Source organism: Myxine glutinosa, chromosome 6 (assembly GCF_964187855.1).
Source record: "Myxine glutinosa chromosome 6, kmMyxGlut1.1, whole genome shotgun sequence".
Taxonomy (NCBI): Eukaryota; Metazoa; Chordata; class Myxini; order Myxiniformes; family Myxinidae; genus Myxine; species Myxine glutinosa.
Genome location: NC_136266.1, coordinates 1544708 through 1562785, shown reverse-complemented (window position 1 = coordinate 1562785; position 18078 = coordinate 1544708). Strand labels below are relative to the sequence as shown.

At 47.2% G+C, this 18078-nt stretch overlaps 1 protein-coding gene across 1 annotated transcript in view; it reads left to right on the top strand.

Annotated features, from left to right (window-relative positions):
* FTSJ3 (FtsJ RNA 2'-O-methyltransferase 3) overlaps positions 1-18078 on the top strand; it is a 134937-nt gene that overhangs the window by 26174 nt on the left and 90685 nt on the right. The window contains exons 4-6 of the mRNA XM_078779544.1: positions 196-275; positions 4303-4402; positions 14696-14890. Of these exons, the coding sequence (XP_078635670.1) occupies positions 196-275; positions 4303-4402; positions 14696-14890 (375 nt within the window). The remainder of the gene's footprint in view (positions 1-195; positions 276-4302; positions 4403-14695; positions 14891-18078) is intronic.

The window sequence follows — 18078 nt, the reverse complement described above, 5'->3', positions numbered from 1 at the left end:
CGGGAAGTTAAGTTGTGGGGGGGCGGGGGGGGTGGGTGCATGTAAACCCTACTCAGCCCACGGACTATATGGCCAACCAGGTGGAGGTGTGTTCTCTACTGAGTGCCGTTCTCGTTTTCAAATAAGTTTGCGTTGCTGTTCGTCTGCGCAAGAGATGTCACCCTTCCATCCAAGATGTGCCGTTTGTGTTTGCAGGTGTTGATCTGGTGCCGATAAAAGGTATTCCTAATGTAGTTTGCCTGCAGGGGGACATCATGACTGACAAATGCCGACAGGTGAGCCCTTTCTATTGAATATTATCCAGCAGAATGACATACTATTTGTAATGATAAAGGTTCAACAAAATTGCTGCTGAAAATGAGTGATTTATATTTAATCGAATCTCGAATATCTCAATAAGCCGAATCTCAAAATGTCTGTTTCATTACAACCATTGGTTGGACAGTTTGGCTGATTCCACCCGCAATTGGAATCTGACTCGACCCCTGAAAAAATAAATCGTATGTCCGCTATTTTCATGCACCGTTAGGCTCACTACATATTCACAATCCCCATGCCTTCCCTGAAAGCTTTCTCTTCATTGTGAAAAAGATCATAAGCGACTGTAAAAAGTCTGCTGCTCTTCTTCTGCTCAAATCGGTTCTTCTGATCATGTGTTTGTTAACGTGGATATCTCTGGACGTTCGACGAGTCTGGCATTTCACTCAGGCCGGCTGGCATGGTCTTCAAGCAGCCATCAATCATCTGGACTGGTCACCCATCTCGACTGCCTCTGACAAACTCTTCCTGGGAATTCTTCCAAAGTAAATTGCTCTCTCTCATGCACAGATTTATCCCATCTCGTCTTTAGTTGTCATACCCTTCCTCCCGTTCATGGCACACTGAATTTTGCGGTGAGGGAGTTGCCCTGTAACAACTTGCCTTTGCCTCATGGAAGACTAATCCAACCGAAGGTAATCTCCGTTCCTTCCACAAAGCTCGGAACAAGTATATCTACCCTCAGGAGTGCCAGGAAGCACTATCTCTCCACACTCAAGAATAAACTCTCAAACCTGTCCCCGTCCTCCAAATCCTGGTGGTGTCTGGTTAAATCTGTTTCTGGTGTTTGTTCCCCCTCTTTCCCCTCCCTTAGCTCAAACGGCTAAACAGCTGACTCCGCATGTGAAAACTGAACGCCTCAACTCCGTGTTTTCCTCAAAATCTTGTGTCCCAAAACCATCTTTCTCTGTACCAACCTTACCCAGTTGTACACAGCTGCTCCTGAACTCTGTGTCCTGACAAGGTGGAGAAGTTTGTCAAACATCGACTCTGATTCTGCAACTGGACCAGACTGCATCAGCCCACAGGTCCTAAAAACCTGCTCTGCCGCCCTATCTCACCCTCTCTCTCTTCTCTTCACCCTCTCTTTTGCTCAAGGTCATCTGCCATCTGCTTGGAAATCAGCCAACATTACTGCTATGCATAAAAAAGGTGCAAAGACAGATCCTTGCAACTACAGACCAATCAGCCTGACCCCCCCCCCCCAATCCCCCCCAATTATCAGCAAGGTCATGGAATCGATCATCGTTTGACATCAAATCCTTCCTCGTCACCAATGGCTTGATCTCTGATCATCAACTTGGATTCAGACCAGGTCACTCTACTCTGGACATGCTGCTTCTGCTGTCTCAACTATGGATGTAGGTACTCAACACCAAGCAGGAAATCAGAGCTGTCTCCCTTGACATATCTCGTGCCTCCGATACGGTCTGGCACCCTGCTCTGCTCACCAAACTCTCCTCCTATGGTATCCATGGAAACCTCCACACATGGCTCGTGGACTTCCTCACCAGTCGCAGTCAACGTGTGGCCCTGAATGGAATTCTCTCATCTCCCCTTCCTGTCCAGTTTGGGGCTCCTTAAGGCAGTGTTCTGGGTCCTGTGCTTTTTCGGGTCTTCATTAATGATCTTTTTGACTCTCTGGAAAATCGTCTCTATCTTTTTTGCTGATGACCCCAATCTCTGCCGCTCCATCTCTCAACCCTCAGATTGGCAGGCAGTAGCCTCTTCACGCTCTGCAGACCAGGACAAAATCACAAACTGGTCAAACAAGTGGAACATGTTTTTCAATCCTGACAAAGCTCACAATCTCACTTTGTCTCTTTGAAAAGACCATCTGGAAAACCCTCCCATCTACTTTCTCAACAATCCTCTTGAAGAAGTTCTGTCACTCAAGCTTTTGGGTCTCACTATCTGCCATGATCTTTCCTGGGAAAACCACATTTCCAAGCTGGACTCCAAAGCCAGCCGCCGACTGGGCATCCTCCGTCATGTGAAGTCCTTCATTGGCACACCTGAGCTCCTCGCCACATACAAGGCTTTCATCCGCAGCTCAATGGAATACTGTTCTCCTCTCAGGGCTGGTGCTCCTGCCTCACACCTAGCTCTGCTTCACGCTGTAGAAACGAAAGCATGCAGAATTATTGGAATGTCCTGCGATGAAGTTGATTCTGAGGGCCTTTTGTCTCTTTCTCTCTCACTGCAGGCAGGTTGGTGGTCTTTCTGTCTTCTACAGACTCCTCTCTGGCCTTGCTCCCCCAGCTCTGTCTGTGCTTTGTCCCCATAATATTCCTGCAGGATGCACAAGATCTGCCAGCGACCCTCTTCTGGTGATCCTCCCAAAATCAAGACTCTCTGCTCACCTTCACTCTTTCATTCCTCTTTTCTCCCGCCTCTGGAACAAACTCCCACATTCTCTTCAATCCCACTCCTTCCTTCAGATCTTCAAAACAGCTGTTCATCGCCATCTATCTTCCCCCATCCAAAACCTTGATCTTTTCTACCCGGAATACACCCGGAATACACCCGGGTACACCCGGAATCAATACACCCGGAATCCACCTCCTTCAAATTCCCTGTTTTCTTTTCTGAAAGTCCTTGTCGTGTCCATCTCGTTTATCCCGTGTACTCCACCATACCTCCCCCAAACCCAAGCCCTCTCCCTTCCACAGATCTCCCTATGTCCCTGGTCTCTTCTTTTGTTGTGCTCCCCTTTCCCTCTCCCTCTTGTCCCCCGCTCCCTTTATTGTATATTTTATGTGTCCATGCACGTTTTCATGTTTAATGTATTAGCTCTTCTGATTTCACGAGCCTCGATTCTGTGTACAAAAAAAAACAAATAAAGTAATACGGAGTCCGTTTTCATGTTCCTCTCGGGAACCCATGGCCTGTTGTTGCGTTCTCCTCGGGAACCCCCATGGCCCATTTTTGCGTTCTCCTCTGGAACCCCATTGCCCGCTTTGCTTTCCCCTCGGGAGCTCATGGACCATTTTCATGTTCCCTTCAGGAACCCATGGCCCGTTTTTGCGTTCTCCTCGGGAACCCCATGGCCCTTTTTTTGTGTTCTCAGGAACCTGATAGCCTGCTTCGTGTTCCCCTCGGTTAACCAATGGCCCATTTTTATGTTCCCCTCGGTAACCCATGGCCCATTTTTGCATTCTCCTCGGGCACCCTATGGCCTGCTTCGCGTTCCCATCAGGAGGCCACGGTCCGTTTTCATGTTCCCCCTCAGGAGCCCACGGCCAATTTTTGCGTTCCCCTCGGGAACTTATGGTCCATTTTCATGTTCCCCTCAGGAACCCATGGCCCATTTTTGCGTTCTCCTCGGGAACCCCATGGCCCGTTTTTTTGTGTTCTCAGGAACCCGATAGCCCGCTTCGCGTTCCCCTCGGGAGCCCATGGCCCATTTTTGTTCCCCTCCAACTAGTGGCCCGTTTTTGCGTTCCCCTCTGACTCGTGGCCCGTTTTTGTGTTCTCGGGAACCCCATAGCCCGCTTCGTGTTTCCTTCCGGAGCCCATGGCCCGCTTCGCATTCCCCTCGGGAACCTCATGGCCTGTTTTCGCGTTCCCCTCAAACCCATGGCCCATTTTTGCGTTTCCCTCAGAAGCCCATGGCCTGCTTCGCATTCCCCTTGGGAGCCCCTGAACAATTTTCATGTTCTCCTCAGGAACCTATGGCCCGTTTTTTTACGTTCCCCTCAAAACTCACGGCCCGTTTTCGCGTTTCTCTCGGGAGTTCGTGACCCGCTTCACGTTCCCCTGTGCTTGTGTAAGTAATTGGTACCGGAATGTGTACATCTAAAGATCGACAGATTGGATTGTATCTGATTTTAATCAGCCTTCAGAAATAGGTAATGTTTGGGGAATAATCTGGCCTTGTAACAGTTACAAAATAAATAAAATGCACATTTTGTTTACTGACTTTCAGATTTTTGCACTTTCAGATAAAACATCAGCCGTGTGGTGTGTGTCCATTGTGTGCAGGGGTTGTCCCGGGAATTGAAGACCTGGAAGGTTGATTGTGTACTCCACGACGGTTCCCCCAACGTGGGTACTAACTGGCAACACGATGCATTCTCCCAAGGTCTGTCTTGTCCTAATTTTGGGAAAATCACATGTTGTTCCCGTTGCTCTGCTTGTGATTTACGCTTTCATTTTTGGATTCGGATGTGCATGATTGCATTGTTTTCTTGAGCCCAACACACTTCCGCTAACTGTTCGTCGTCTGCAGATGCAACGATGTAAGGTTTCTTTGTATGATCCACCGTACACGTAACTTCAATAACTCCACATACGAGGCTCTCATTGTAAACATTAACACAAAGCTCTCTGCTCATGCCCATTTGCTCTTCCTAATCTGTGGAGACATTAATTGCCATCATGCCTGGTGGCTTGGTGTTTCTTCACATTCTTTGGTACAAAACGGGACAACCAAATCATTCTGTGAAACGACTGGTCTTGGTCTGTTTATTTTCCAACACATCTCTTTAAGCGATCAGTTGCTCACGTATGTCTGCATTTTATCAAGAGCGTACATCGAAAACGTTTCAGTGGAAGAAAAAAAAAAATTAAATTTTACCACTTGCTCCATGAACATTTGATATAGTGGTCACCCTTTTGAGTTCAAAGTAGGCCAAAAGGTCAACATGGGCCATATTTCTAAAATCTTCAATTTTCACCCCATTGACTTGTAATTTGAAGAGGATTTACATGTCGGCTCACTGAATTCAACCACCAATTATTTTGAGGTCAACGTCGGCCAAATTTTCAATTTTCAACCGATTGACTTGAAATTTCAAGAGGATTTGCAAGTCGCGTCACAAGTCAACCACCAATTATTTTTGAGGTCAAAGTTGGCCAAAAGGTCAACATCAGCCAAAAGGTCAACATCAGCCAAAAGGTCAACATAGGCCAAAATTTCTAAAATTATCAATTTTTATCCAACTGATTTGAAAGTTGAACAGGATTTTCATGTTGCCTCACTTAATTCAACCACAGATTATTTTTGAGGTCAACATTGGCCACAACAATGATTGAGATACCTCTTTGCGGTGGTCCTACCCCCCCCTCCCCAACACAATTTGGGGGTGAAATCTTCTCCCAGTCTTCCCTGCTACCCGAATTCATCAGGGCAACACAGTTATGGTCATAGTGCTTATCGTTCCCTATGGACTGGCCCTTTTTCTTTCCCTCTCGTCCCTCTCGTCTCTCTCTCTCTCTCTCTCTCTCTCTCTCTCTCTCCCCTCTCCTCCCCTCTCCTCCCCTCTCCTCCCCTTTCCCCCCCTCTCCCCCCCTCTCCTCCCCTCTCCTCCCCTCTCCTCCCCTCTCTCTCTCTCGCCCCCTGCTGGTCGTTGGTGAGTCGTGCGTGCCGCGTGGGTGTGGCATCATGGCGGCTGTGTGTGTGGAGCTGTGGGTACTGTGTTGTGTTGGTGTTTTGTTTGGTCATAGTGCTTTGTGTGGTCATAGTTGGTGTTGGTCCTATCCCCATTTCACCCCCTTTGTATCCTTGTGCGTGTTTGTGAAGTTTTCCCCGTGTTTCCTTTCTTTGTTGAGGCAAGAGAGAGAAAGAGAGCGCGCACGGTCGGTGATTTGCAAGCCTGTTCAGGACCTCCTGGTTTGGGCCTGCTTTTCTATTTCCCGTGTTTTTACGTTTAGACTTTTCTTGGCTAAATACTTCGTCCATATTATTATTTTTCCTTTTCCTCCACTTGCTAGTTTTGCTTGTGGCAGGTTTGCTTTTGTTTTCGATTTTTTAATGTACTTTATTTGTTAATTTTACACTATGGCAAACGTATGTTTGCACAATAGTGTGTACGACGCACTTGCTCCAAAGAACAGGGTCATAGTTTGTCCGCCGGACGGAGTTAGTGTTGACGGCCTTGTAATGTGTTTTGGAGAACAAATTGGGCTCAAACATTCTCGCAGTGTCGAAAATTGATCAAGGTGTCGTGCTCTTCCTGTCAGAAGAGCGATACGTTGCTCAGACAGTCGAAACCAGCTTGTCTGTCCTGCCGGATTTTTTTTTCTTTTTTTTTTTCTTGTATACAGAATCGAGGCTTGTGAGAGAGCTAACATTTTTCACAAAAACAAATCAAAGAGACAAACAAACAAAGTATATAAAAAGGGGAGCGGTAGACAAGATGAGGAGAGAAGGGGAAGCACATAAACACAACATTTGAGAGGAGGGACATCGGGAATGTGTGGGAGGGAGAGGGATTGGGGTGGGGGGGGGGGGGCGTGGGAGAAATATAAACACAAGTACACCAAGGACTTCCAGGAAAGAAGTTGGTATTTCAAAAAAGTGGATTTGGGGTGAAATTAGTGGGGGTAGAAAAGATCAAGGTTTTGGATGGGGGAAGATAAGAGATGGTGGTGAACAGCTGTTTTAAAGACCTGGAGGGTGGAGTGGTATTGAAGAGAGTGAGGGAGTTTGTTCCAGAAGCGGGAGAAAAGATGAATGAAGGAGTGAAGGTGAGCAGAGAGTCTTGATTTTGGCAGTTTAACCATAAGAGGGTTGCAGGCAGATCTTGTGCGACCTGTAGGAATATTTGGGGGACAGAGCCCAGAGAGAGCTGGAGGAGCAAGGCCGGAGAGCAGTCGGTAGAAGACAAAGACCACCAACCTGCCTGCAGTGAGTAAGTGAAAGGCCCTCGGAGGTAGCTTCATCGCGGGAGATTCCAATGATTCTGAATGCTTTGGTTTCAACAGCGTGATGACGAGCTAGGTGTGAGGCAGGAGCACCAGCCCAAAGGGGGGCACAGTATTCCATTGAGCTGCGGATGAAAGCCTTATATATGGTGAGGAGCTCAGATGTGCCAAGGAAGGACTTTGCACGACGGAGGATGCCCAGTCGGCGACTGGCTTTGGAGGCCAGATTTGAAATGTGGTTTTCCCAGGAAAGATCATGGCAGATAGTGAGACCCAAAAGCTTGAGTGACAGAACTTCTTGGAGAGGATTATTCAGAAAGTGGATGGGAGGGTTGTCCAGTCGGTCTTTTCGGAGAGACATCGTAAGAGTGTGAGATTTGTCAGGATTGAAAGACATGTTCCACTTGTTTGCCCATTCTGTGATTTTGTCCAGGTTTGCAGAGAGCGAGGAGGCTGCAGACTGCCGATTTGAGGGATGAGGAATGGAGCGGCAGAGAGTGGAGTCATTAGCAAAGAGATAGAGAAGATTTTCAAGAGAGTCGGTGAGATCATTGATGAAGACCAGAAAAAGCACAGGGCCCAGAACACTGCCTTGGGGAACTCCAGTCTGAACAGGAAGAGGAGATGAGAGAAACCCATTCAGGGCCACACGTTGACTACGACGAGAGAGGAAGTCCACCAGCCATGCGTGGAGATTTCCATGGATACCAAAGGAGGAGAGTTTGGTGAGCAGAGCGGGGTGCCAGACGGTATCGAAGGCACGTGATATGTCAAGGGAGACAGCTCTACTTTCCTGTATGGCATTGAGGACCTCCAACCATTGTTGAGACAGCAGAAGCAGCATGTCCAGAGCAGAGTGACCTGGTCTGAAACCAAATTGATGATCAGAGATCAAGCCATTGGAGAAGAGGAAAGATTTCATATCCGAAGCAATGATGGATTCCATGACTTTGCTGATAATTGGGAGAAGGCTGATTGGTCTGTGGTTGCTAGGATCTGTTTTTGCACCTTTTTTGTGCAAAGCGGTGATGTTGGCTGATTTCCAAGCAGATGGCAGTTGACCTTGAACAAAAGAGAGGGTGAAGAGAACAGAGAGAGGGTGAGATAGAGCGGCAGAGCAGGATTTTAGGACCCGTGGGCTGATGCCGTCGGGTCCAGTTGCAGAATCAGAGTCGAGGGTTGACACAAACTTTTCCACCTTGTCAGGAGGAAAGGACACGGAGTCCAGGAGCAGCAGGGTACGACTGGGTATGGTGGGTACAGAGAGGGATGGGTTTGGGACACAAGATTTAGGGGCAAACACAGAGTTGAGGCATTCAGCTTTTTCACGTGCGGAGTCAGCTGTGTAGCCGTTTGAGGTAAGGGAGGGGATGGAGGGGGAACAAACACCAGAAACGGATTTGACCAGATGCCACCAGGATTTGGAAGAGGGAGACAGATAAGAGAGTTCGGTCTTGAGAACGGAGAGATATTGTTTCCTGGCTCTCCTGAGGGTGGACACACACTTGTTTCGGGCTTTGTGAAAGGAAATGAGATTTCCTTCCGTTGGATAACGCCAGATACGGCAAGGAAATGGGATAACGCCAGCTTTCCAGGAGACGGCAAGTTTTCTGGGCAACAGCCCCACCACAAGATTCCGTGTACCATGGACAGGAGGAAGGGTATGATAACTGAAGACAAGATGGTATAAATCTGTGCATGAGAGAGAGCAATTTACTTTGGAAGAATTCCCAGGATGAGTTGATGTCAGGCGGTAGAGATGGGAGACCAGTCCAGATTGATGGCTGCTTGAAGACCGTGCCAGTTGGCCTGAGTGAAATGCCAGACTCGCCGACGCTGAGGAGGCTCCCTGAGAATGGTCAGAGAGATGTCCACTTTAACAAGCACATGATCGGATGAGCCGATTGGAGCAGAAGAAGAGCAGCAGACATTTTCAGGGAAGTTAGTCATCACCAAGTCCAGAAGAGAAGATGCTCCGTTGACTGAGATCCGGGTCGGGAAATTGACAGATTGTGTCAGTCCCAGTGAGTCGCAGAAGTCCTTTGCTGAGGAGCCATGGCTGGTGAGAGAGGTACCCACACCTAGCCAACTGGCATGGTGACGATTGAAGTCACCACATATGAGGAAGAGAGAGTTTGGATGAGTAGATAGAAGTTGGTCCATATCAGACAGCGAGATGTTGATGGAGTCATCACTGTTTGGTGGACGGTACAACACACATATGAACAAGAGGTGGGAGCGAAGGGGAAGCCGTAGCCAGAGGTATTCCTGGGGGTGGGGTGGAGAGAGGGCAGTGCAGGGCGAGTGAGAAAGAGTTTTTGATAAAGATAGCAACCCCACCTCCAGGGCGAGGCTCAGGTCTATCATACCGGAGGAGGGAGTAACCCGGGAGAGATGCTAAGGAATCGGAGACATCATGAAGGAGGAAAGTTTCTGTTAAGCAGATCATGTCTGGTTTGTCAGAAGCAACCTGTATGGAGAGATCAGTTAAGTTTGAACGAAGGCCCCGGATATTTGAGGTCCATACCGTTAATGAAGAGGAAGGGGGAGTATCGGATACAGAATGGGGGGGGGGGGGGGGTAGGGTAAGATGTGGAAGAGGAGGAAGTGGTAGGGATAGCTGTTGAAGGTGTGTCAGAGATTTCAGAATAGCTCGGAGAAAGGGAAGGATGGGGTGGACAAAAGGTTTGATGGTGATTGGGTGAGGCACAGTGAGGTGTTATTTGAGGAGGGGAAGAGCGAGGCAGAAGGTTGGGGGAGATGGAGGTGAGAGTTGGAAGGGGGGAGAAGCGGGGAGGACGCTTTGAGGAGGAGGAGGAGGAGGAGGGGTGAGAGGGGGGAAATGGAGAAGAAATGAGGGTGGGGAGATTTGAAGGGGGGGGGGGGGAGTTTATGAGGGGAGGGTTTAGGGGGGAGTTTTGGAGGGGAGGGATTTGAGAGGGATGGGAGATGGGGGTGTTTTGGAGAGGAGGGGTGAGCGGGGAGTCCAGGAGGGGCGAGGGGGAGTCTAGGTGGGGAAGGTGTGGGGGGAGTTTAGGAGGGAAGGGGAAAGGGGGGAGATTTGAAAGGGATGGGTGATGGGGAGGTTTTTTTAGGGGAGGGGCAAGGGGGAAGATTTGAAAGGGATGGGTGATGGGGAAGATTTGGATGGGAGGGGTGATGGGGAAGATTTGGAGGGGAGGGGTGAGATTGGATTTTGGAAAGTGTACGATTAATGGGAAACGAACATTTATTGCAAAATGAGTTTCTTGTGACCTTCGAGTCAAAAATACGTTTAAGGACGCTGGAGGGTGGGTGGAGTGCAGGTGAGTTTAGGGAATGTATGAAAGAGGCACTGTAAGAGATGGAATTTTTTTTGGAATGAATAGATTTGGTGAGCAAGTCGAAAGCAACCTTTTAAAGAAGAAGAAAAAGGTGTTGTAATACACGACAGAATACAGTACTTCAGGGGAAAGTTTAAACATTTTAAAGTTTAACAGTGAAAACTATCTGGGGAAATGTGGGTGAAACACGTGGTCGAAGAACGAACGAACGAATAAGAACAGAGAAGGAAATGTTTTTTTTGTTTTTTTGTTTTTGAGTTGAGATTTTAAACAAGGACATATGGGGTGAAAAGACTGGGAAAAAACAGAGAACGAAAGTAGTTGGAGCACAATAGATGGACCGCTGAGAGAAAAACAAAGCCTCAAGGTCGGACACGGTACAAGGCCTCAAAAGACACGACACAAATTAACCGACGATATTTTATACAGGTATGAAAGATTAACACTGAGAATCTTCCTCGGGACACACTATACGTACACACACCATAATATAAATAGTTTTGACGAAAATACAAATGGAAACAATTACTTAACTTCGATAGCGTGGAGAGTGTGGACAGCTTCGAAAAAACGGAACCTCGCCGGCAAGACCGGAAGCGGAAGGATCTTTTTGTTACTGTGAGTCCTTGGACACCTGCCTTTAAAATTATTATTTCGAATATCCCACCTTTCTTTAAAAGTGAGGAGATTACCTGGGCTTTAAATCGTTTTGGGACGGTCATGTCACGGATCTCCATGATTCCTTTACGTTTGCGTTCTGGCGCTTCGGTTCGACACATCATGTCTTTCCGGCGTCACTGTTGTATTGTTTTAAAGAATAATGAGCAATTGCTTAGTGCTGTGGTGACTTTAAAGCACAAGAATCGCAGCTACCAAATTTATATTGCTGCAGAGGCAATGACCTGCTTTATTTGTGGCGAGCACGGACATTTAAAGAACGCTTGTCCGAAACCAAATACTCCCGGTGACAAATCTCAATGTGTGGAGCCCAACCGGGAATCTCAACACCTGGGGCCCAAGCCAAGCACTAGTGGCACATCTCGAGCAGAGGAATGTACAGATACCTCCCATAATCAGCCCCTCGGTGCGAGTGCAGAAGTAAAGGGTCCTCAAGCGGATGACGAGGGTTTTATCATGGTTCAATCTCGGAGAAACAAGCGCCCCATCAATGGTCACGTTGTAATGGTGTGTTTTTCAAAAAAACTGGTGCCGTTGGGCAAATTAAATGGTTCCCATTTAGATGCAGCTGTCCTGTTTGCTGCTGTGGAAGCGGAAAACAGATTTGCCGTGTTGACTCCGGAGGATAATAATAACTGCTCCTGTTCATGAGCAAGACAAACATGAGCCTGAATAAGGAGGTAGTGTCGTGCCCCCAAGAGGTACAAGGAGGTAGTGTCGTGCCCCAAGAGGTAACTGTGACTACCCTGGTGGTTGCCGATACTATAATTATGGACGTCAGTAATGAACCCGTGTTGGTCCCTCTCCCCGAGAGTGAAGTGTCTGAGACGTCTGTGCCACGGACAACCCCGGACATGATAGAAGCGGAGTGTGTGTGTTCTGCTTCGGAAATAGTTTTTCCCCTCCCGGCAGAAATGGAAATACCTGCTCCACCGTGGGAGCACGGTATTAATATAGATCACCAACCCGACGATGATTATGATGGCGCCTCATCGCTTGCCTCGGGTGGTAGCACCGAGGTCTGGAATGATCCAGGCTTAGGCCGAGAAAAATATATTTCAAGGTCTCTGGTCAGCGCGCGCATCGATTTTGACCCTGCGCGTCAACAATTTTTATTTTTTTTAATTTCCAAAGGTACCTACAACAGCGCACGCCTGTTGTTGTCGGGCCGGCGCGCTATCTCGGGAAATACAGGTCTGTGTGAGGGTCGCCATTGGTATCGACATTCGTGCACGTTTCTGCCCTACAAAACTGCGTTTAGTTTGTAGAAATCCAACCAGCCGTTCCAAAGATATGAGTAGTGTTGTGTGCCGTGACGTCATGAATCCAATCGGCTGGATATTGTCATTTTTATTGAAACGAAGACGTTCTTTGTCGGGTTCGTGTGAAGCAACCGGAAGGCCTAGAGAGCTGCGGGTGGTCTCGTTAGTTAGGCCTGGATCCTATCTCGTTTGTCATGAAGTTGTAAGTGTCTGTGATAATCTGATGGACTGGGAGAAGAGATCGTGGGAGACCATCGGCCTGTTAGACCACTTGCGCATGCGCAGTGTTGACGCGATCGACGCATTGGAATGTTTAACGGTACGGCGAGGTGATCTCGAACGAAATGGCAGTCTATAATATGCTTGAAGAACATAATGATTTTCAGAATAAATATATTTTAAAATAACTTAAGCTTGTGTTCATTATTTACAAAAAGGCCTACAAGTCCCATTGGCTGTCTTTAATATCTCTCTGGACGGCGCCACGGCAGATGAGGAGGACCACAAGGCATGAGGACACAAAAAACACCTCTATATGTGCAATCCATGCTTAAAAAAAACAAAAAAGAATTGAAAAACCGCATCGCTGCATCAATTCTGGAACTTTGGTCTAACCAGAGACCAGCAATATATTTTTTACGGCATTATCCCAGGAACCGGCGGGTGGTCCGACTGTGCCCCCCTGGAGATCCTAAAGTTTTTACGTCACGCTTTCCGTAAGAGGCATGTTAAAATTCAGGCTTCCTTTCCTGATCTGCACAGTTTTATCACCTCCGCAAAGCGACTGCTCCTTCAGTCTGAGCAGACTGAACCACAAATGTTTCGTCTCAGAAAATGGGTTCTGAAAGCAAGGAAGCAGCTGCAGGCATAACCTGACCAAATTGACTGATACCTTTCCCCAAATTCCACGCTATGGCTTTTTCTACAGCCACTTTAAACATAAATGGAGGACGCTCGTATTTACGAAAAGCTGAAGTTAAGGAGCTTGTTTTGAAGAACCACATCGATATCTTACTCTTACAAGAAACCAGATGTAGTTCCTCCTGTATGAGTGAATGGGAAAGAATGAAAGGAAGGTGGTTCTTCAGTAGCTTAGAGTGTCCTCGGGCTGCGGTAGCCATTTATCTATGTCTTTCTCTCTGTAATCTCATTGTTGATTTTAATGAATTAATTGAAGGGTATTTAATCTCTCTCACTTTTACTCAATGGTTTTAAACACACGATAATGAACATCTATGCACCCAGTGACAGCACGAATTGCTCTCTCTGTGCTCTGTCCCCCCAATATTCCTTCAGGTCGCACAAGATCTGCCTGCAACCCTCTTATGGTTAAACTGCCAAAATCTAGGCTCTCTGCTCACCTTCACTCTTTCATTCCCCTTTTCTCCCGCCTCTGGAACAACCTCCCCCACTCCCTTCAATCCCACTCCTCCCTCCAGGTCTTTAAAACAGCTGTTCACCACCATCTCTTATCTTCCCCCATCCAAAACCTTGATCTTTTCTTCCCCCACTAATTCACCCCAGATACACTTTTTTTTGAAATTCCAACTTCTTTCCTGGAAGTCCTTGCAGTGTTCATATGTTTTATACCTCTCCCACCTCCCCCAAAGCCCTCCCCCTCCCACATTTCTCCCGATGTCCCTGCTCTCAAATGTTGTGTTTGTGTCCTTCCCCCTCTCTCCCCATCTTGTCTACCGCTCCCCTTATTTTGTGTTTTATGTGTCGGTTTGACTTTTTGTGTGATTAATGTTAGCTCTTTCACGAGCCTCGATCTTGTATGCAAAAAAAAAAAATAAAATAAAATAAAATAGAATTGCTTTATTCACACAGTTAGAAACATTTCTTGCACGTTTTGATTTTAATGGATTTGTTTGTTTAGGAGGGGATTTTAATTGTACGATGGACTCTACCATTGATCGCAATGGGAATGAGCCTCATCCAGAAAGTATTGTGCCTCTGACTAGGACTTTGACCTTTTCCTTTGTTGACATCTGGAGAACTCCAATTCCATCTTTCAAGCATTACACAACTGATTGGCGTATTTATTTTCTTTTCAAGCATTTGTAAACAAAGTATTTGTGTTTACCATTTTATGAAAGTCGTGTTTTGAGTTTTGGGGTCATTGATCAGCGTGTTTGTCATGGTCAGGTGGGAGCTGGTGTGGTATTTTGGTGTTTGCTGCAGCACATGCACCATCCAGTGTTGATGCAAACGCGTGAAAGGTCCATTTTGGTGTTTGACACAGAATTTTGATTGCTGTTTGTTTAAATTTGTTTCTTCGTCGTTGGTGCTTTGAGAACTACTAAAGATGTACATACCGGACGGCATATGTTTCGTACATGCATCATTGTGCACGTCCTGTGTTACACTCTGACCTCTTCTTGTTACACTCAAGTCCTATGTTACACTATGTCTGTCATTATGAACTCCATTGATACTCATCTGTGTTTAACTCTGTGCTTCCAGCTCGCCTCACCCTCGCAGCTCTGAAGCTCGCAACAAACTTCCTCATTAACGGAGGCTGTTTCCTCACCAAGGTGTTCCGCTCCAGGGACTACCAGGCTCTCATGTGGATCTTTCAGCAGCTGTTCAAAAAGGTCCAGGCCACAAAACCACAGGCTTCGCGCAATGAGTCTGCAGAAATTTTTGTGGTTTGTCAAGGTGAGTGCATTGCTGCTACCTCTATACCTCTACCCTTGCTGTCGACCAGAGACCTGTCGTCACGTCTTTTCAATGGGCAAGTCTGTTTTTGGACTGCTTGAAATTATTCAAGGTTGGGTGAACTTAAATTTTACACCCCTCCTCCCACTCTCAGGTGATTTCACTTCATTAATTAACTGGATTGGTAGCATTGGTAGCAATTGATTGGCTTAGCGGACGAGTCACAAGATTTGTTATTCAAACCTTCGGATCTGCTACTGAAGCCCCGTGAACACTTCTCTGACTGTGCCTTGAATAGACTCCAGTGCCTTGGAGGTACATGTGCCTTGAATAAACTCCAGTGCCTTGGAGGTGCATGTGCCTTGGAGGTACATGTGCTTTGGAGGTACATGTGCCTTGGAGGTACATGTGCCTTGGAGGTACATGTGCCTTGGAGGTACATGTGCCTTGGAGGTACATGTGTCTTGGAGGTGCATGTGCCTTGAAAAGACTCCAGTGCCTTGGAGGTACATGTGCCTTGAAGAAACTCCAGTGCCTTGGAGGTACATGTGCCTTGAGACTCCAATGCCTTGTAGGTACATGTGCCTTGGAGGTACATGTGCCTTGAATAGACTCCAGTGCCTTGGAGGTACATGTGCCTTGAAGAGACTCTAGTGCCTTGAAGAGACTCCAGTGCCTTGGAGGTACATGTGCCTTGAAGAGACTCCAGTGCCTTGGAGGTACATGTGCCTTGAATAGACTCCAGTGCCTTGCAGGTACATGTGCCTTGGAGGTACATGTGCCTTGAAGAGACTCCAGTGCCTTGGAGGTACATGTGCCTTAAAGAAACTCCAGTGCCTTGGAGGTACATGTGCCTTGGAGGTACATGTGCCTTGGAGGTACATGTGCCTTGGAGGTACATGTGCCTTGAAGAGACTCCAGTGCCTTGGAGATACATGTGCCTTGGAGAGACTCCAGTGCCTTGGAGATACATGTGCCTTGAAGAGACTCCAGTGCCTTGGAGGTACATGGGCCTTGAAGAGACTCCAGTGCCTTGGAGGTGCATGTGCCTTGAAGAGACTCCAGTGCCTTGGAGGTACATGTGCCTTGAAGAGACTCCAGTGCCTTGGAGGTACATGTGCCTTGAAGAGACTCCAGTGCCTTGGAGGTACATGTGCCTTGAAGGTACATGTGCCTTGAAGAGACTCCAGTGCTTTGGAGGTACATGTGCCTTGAAGAGACTCCAGTGCCTTGGAGGTACATGTGCCTTGAAGAGACTCCAGTGCCTTGGAGATACATGTGCCTTGGAGGTACATGTGCCTTGAAGAGACTCCACTGCCTTGGAGGTGCATGTGCCTTGAAGAGCCTCCAGTGCCTTGGAGGTACATGGGCCTTGACGAGACTCCAGTGCCTTGGAGGTACATGTGCCTTTAAGGTGCATGTGCCTTGAAGAGACTCCAGTGCCTTGGAGGTACATGTGCTTTGAAGAGACTACAGTGCCTTGGAGGTACATGTGCCTTGAAGAGACTCCAGTGCCTTGGAGGTACATGTGCCTTGAAGAGACTCCAGTGCCTTGGAGGTACATGTGCCTTGAAGAGACTCCAGTGCCTTGGAGGTACATGTGCCTTGAAGAGACTCCAGTGCCTTGGAGGTACATGTTCCTTGAAGAGACTCCAGTGCCTTGGAGGTACATGTTCCTTGAAGAGACTCCAGTGCCTTGGAGGTACATGTGCCTTGAAGAGACTCCAGTGCCTTGAAGAAACTCCCATGCTTTGAAGAGAGATGTTCATTGAGCTGAGAAGTGATGACTGATGAGTATGATTAGTCATTATTACCTAATTTATTGCTCTTGGTCACCATCACCATGAACACGACTCACTCGAGAAAGACAGACGTTTTATTTTGTGCTCTGAACACGACAATAGTTTTGAGCCCTAAATAACCTGCTCTTCTTGTGCCACAAAACCCACTTTCTTCAAGGCTTGGGAAAGTAAATTAGACACAGACCTTACTCCATTCATGAATTCTTGTAAATGCAAATTGAAGCTTTGGATAAAAAACATTCCGTCAAAAGGAAACGATCACTGGACTTGTTTTTAAAGTTATACAAGGGTCGTGGGGCTGGACAACAAATGGCAGAAAGCTGACAAGTTACCAATAGGTCGTAGGCAGGTTCACAGGACGTGACATTTGGTGATGTCGTTGAGGTGCCATGTACAATGCAGTTGAAAACTTCTAATATGTTATGATGTTGTCTGTTGAGTTTTTCTCTGTTGATTCAGAAGCAACTAGAATGGCACGAGGTAGAGCGCATACCTTCGCCAGGCTGAACAGTTTACATTATGTATCCCACTCGTTGGTCAAAACGTTTCATTAATCATGCATATGCAGTGTACGAGTTTGTTATGTATATAGACAGTGCATTTTTGTTCATTGTGATATTTTTGTTCATTGTGATGCATCATCAGAGTAGTGATGGCAATGTACAAAAGAGCGCGCACAGCTGTAAGGACGAAGGACGGGAACAGTGGTGAGTTTGAGGTGAAGGTGTGAGTGCATCAGGGGTCAGTACTAAGTCCACTACTATTTGTAGCTGTGATGGAGGTGCTGGCTCAGAACGTAAAGGAGGGTTTACCATGGGAGTTGTTGTATGCAGATGATCTGGTGTTGATTGCGGAAAGTATGGATGGACTGAAGGAAAAGATGAACAAGTGGAAGGAATGTATGGAGACAAAAGGTCTGAAGGTGAATATCGGAAAGACGAAGGTGATGGCAAGTGGTAAAGCATGTGGTGAGGTGGAAAGAACTGGGAAGTGGCCGTGTGCTGTGTGCAGGAAGGGTGTCGGAGTGAACTCCATTCAATGTACAATGTGCACTGAGTGGGTTCATCAAAAATGTAGTGGTCTGAGAGGGTCATTAACCAGTGTGGCAGCTACATTCAAATGTAAGGTGTGCACAGAGGGAGCTGCAGATGGAGGAAATGTTGAGTTGGATCTTGGAGACGGCGTGAAGCTGGAAGGTGTGAAAACATTTTGCTACCTCGGAGACATGCTGAATGGAGAAGGTGGATCAGACTCGGCAACGGTTGCTCGAGTGAGATGTGCATGGAAGAAGTTTCGGGAACTGAGTGGCATGCTGATGAGGAGGAGAGTGTCGCTGAAGCTGAAGGGAAAGGTGTATGCTGCATGTGTGAGAAGTGTTATGATTTA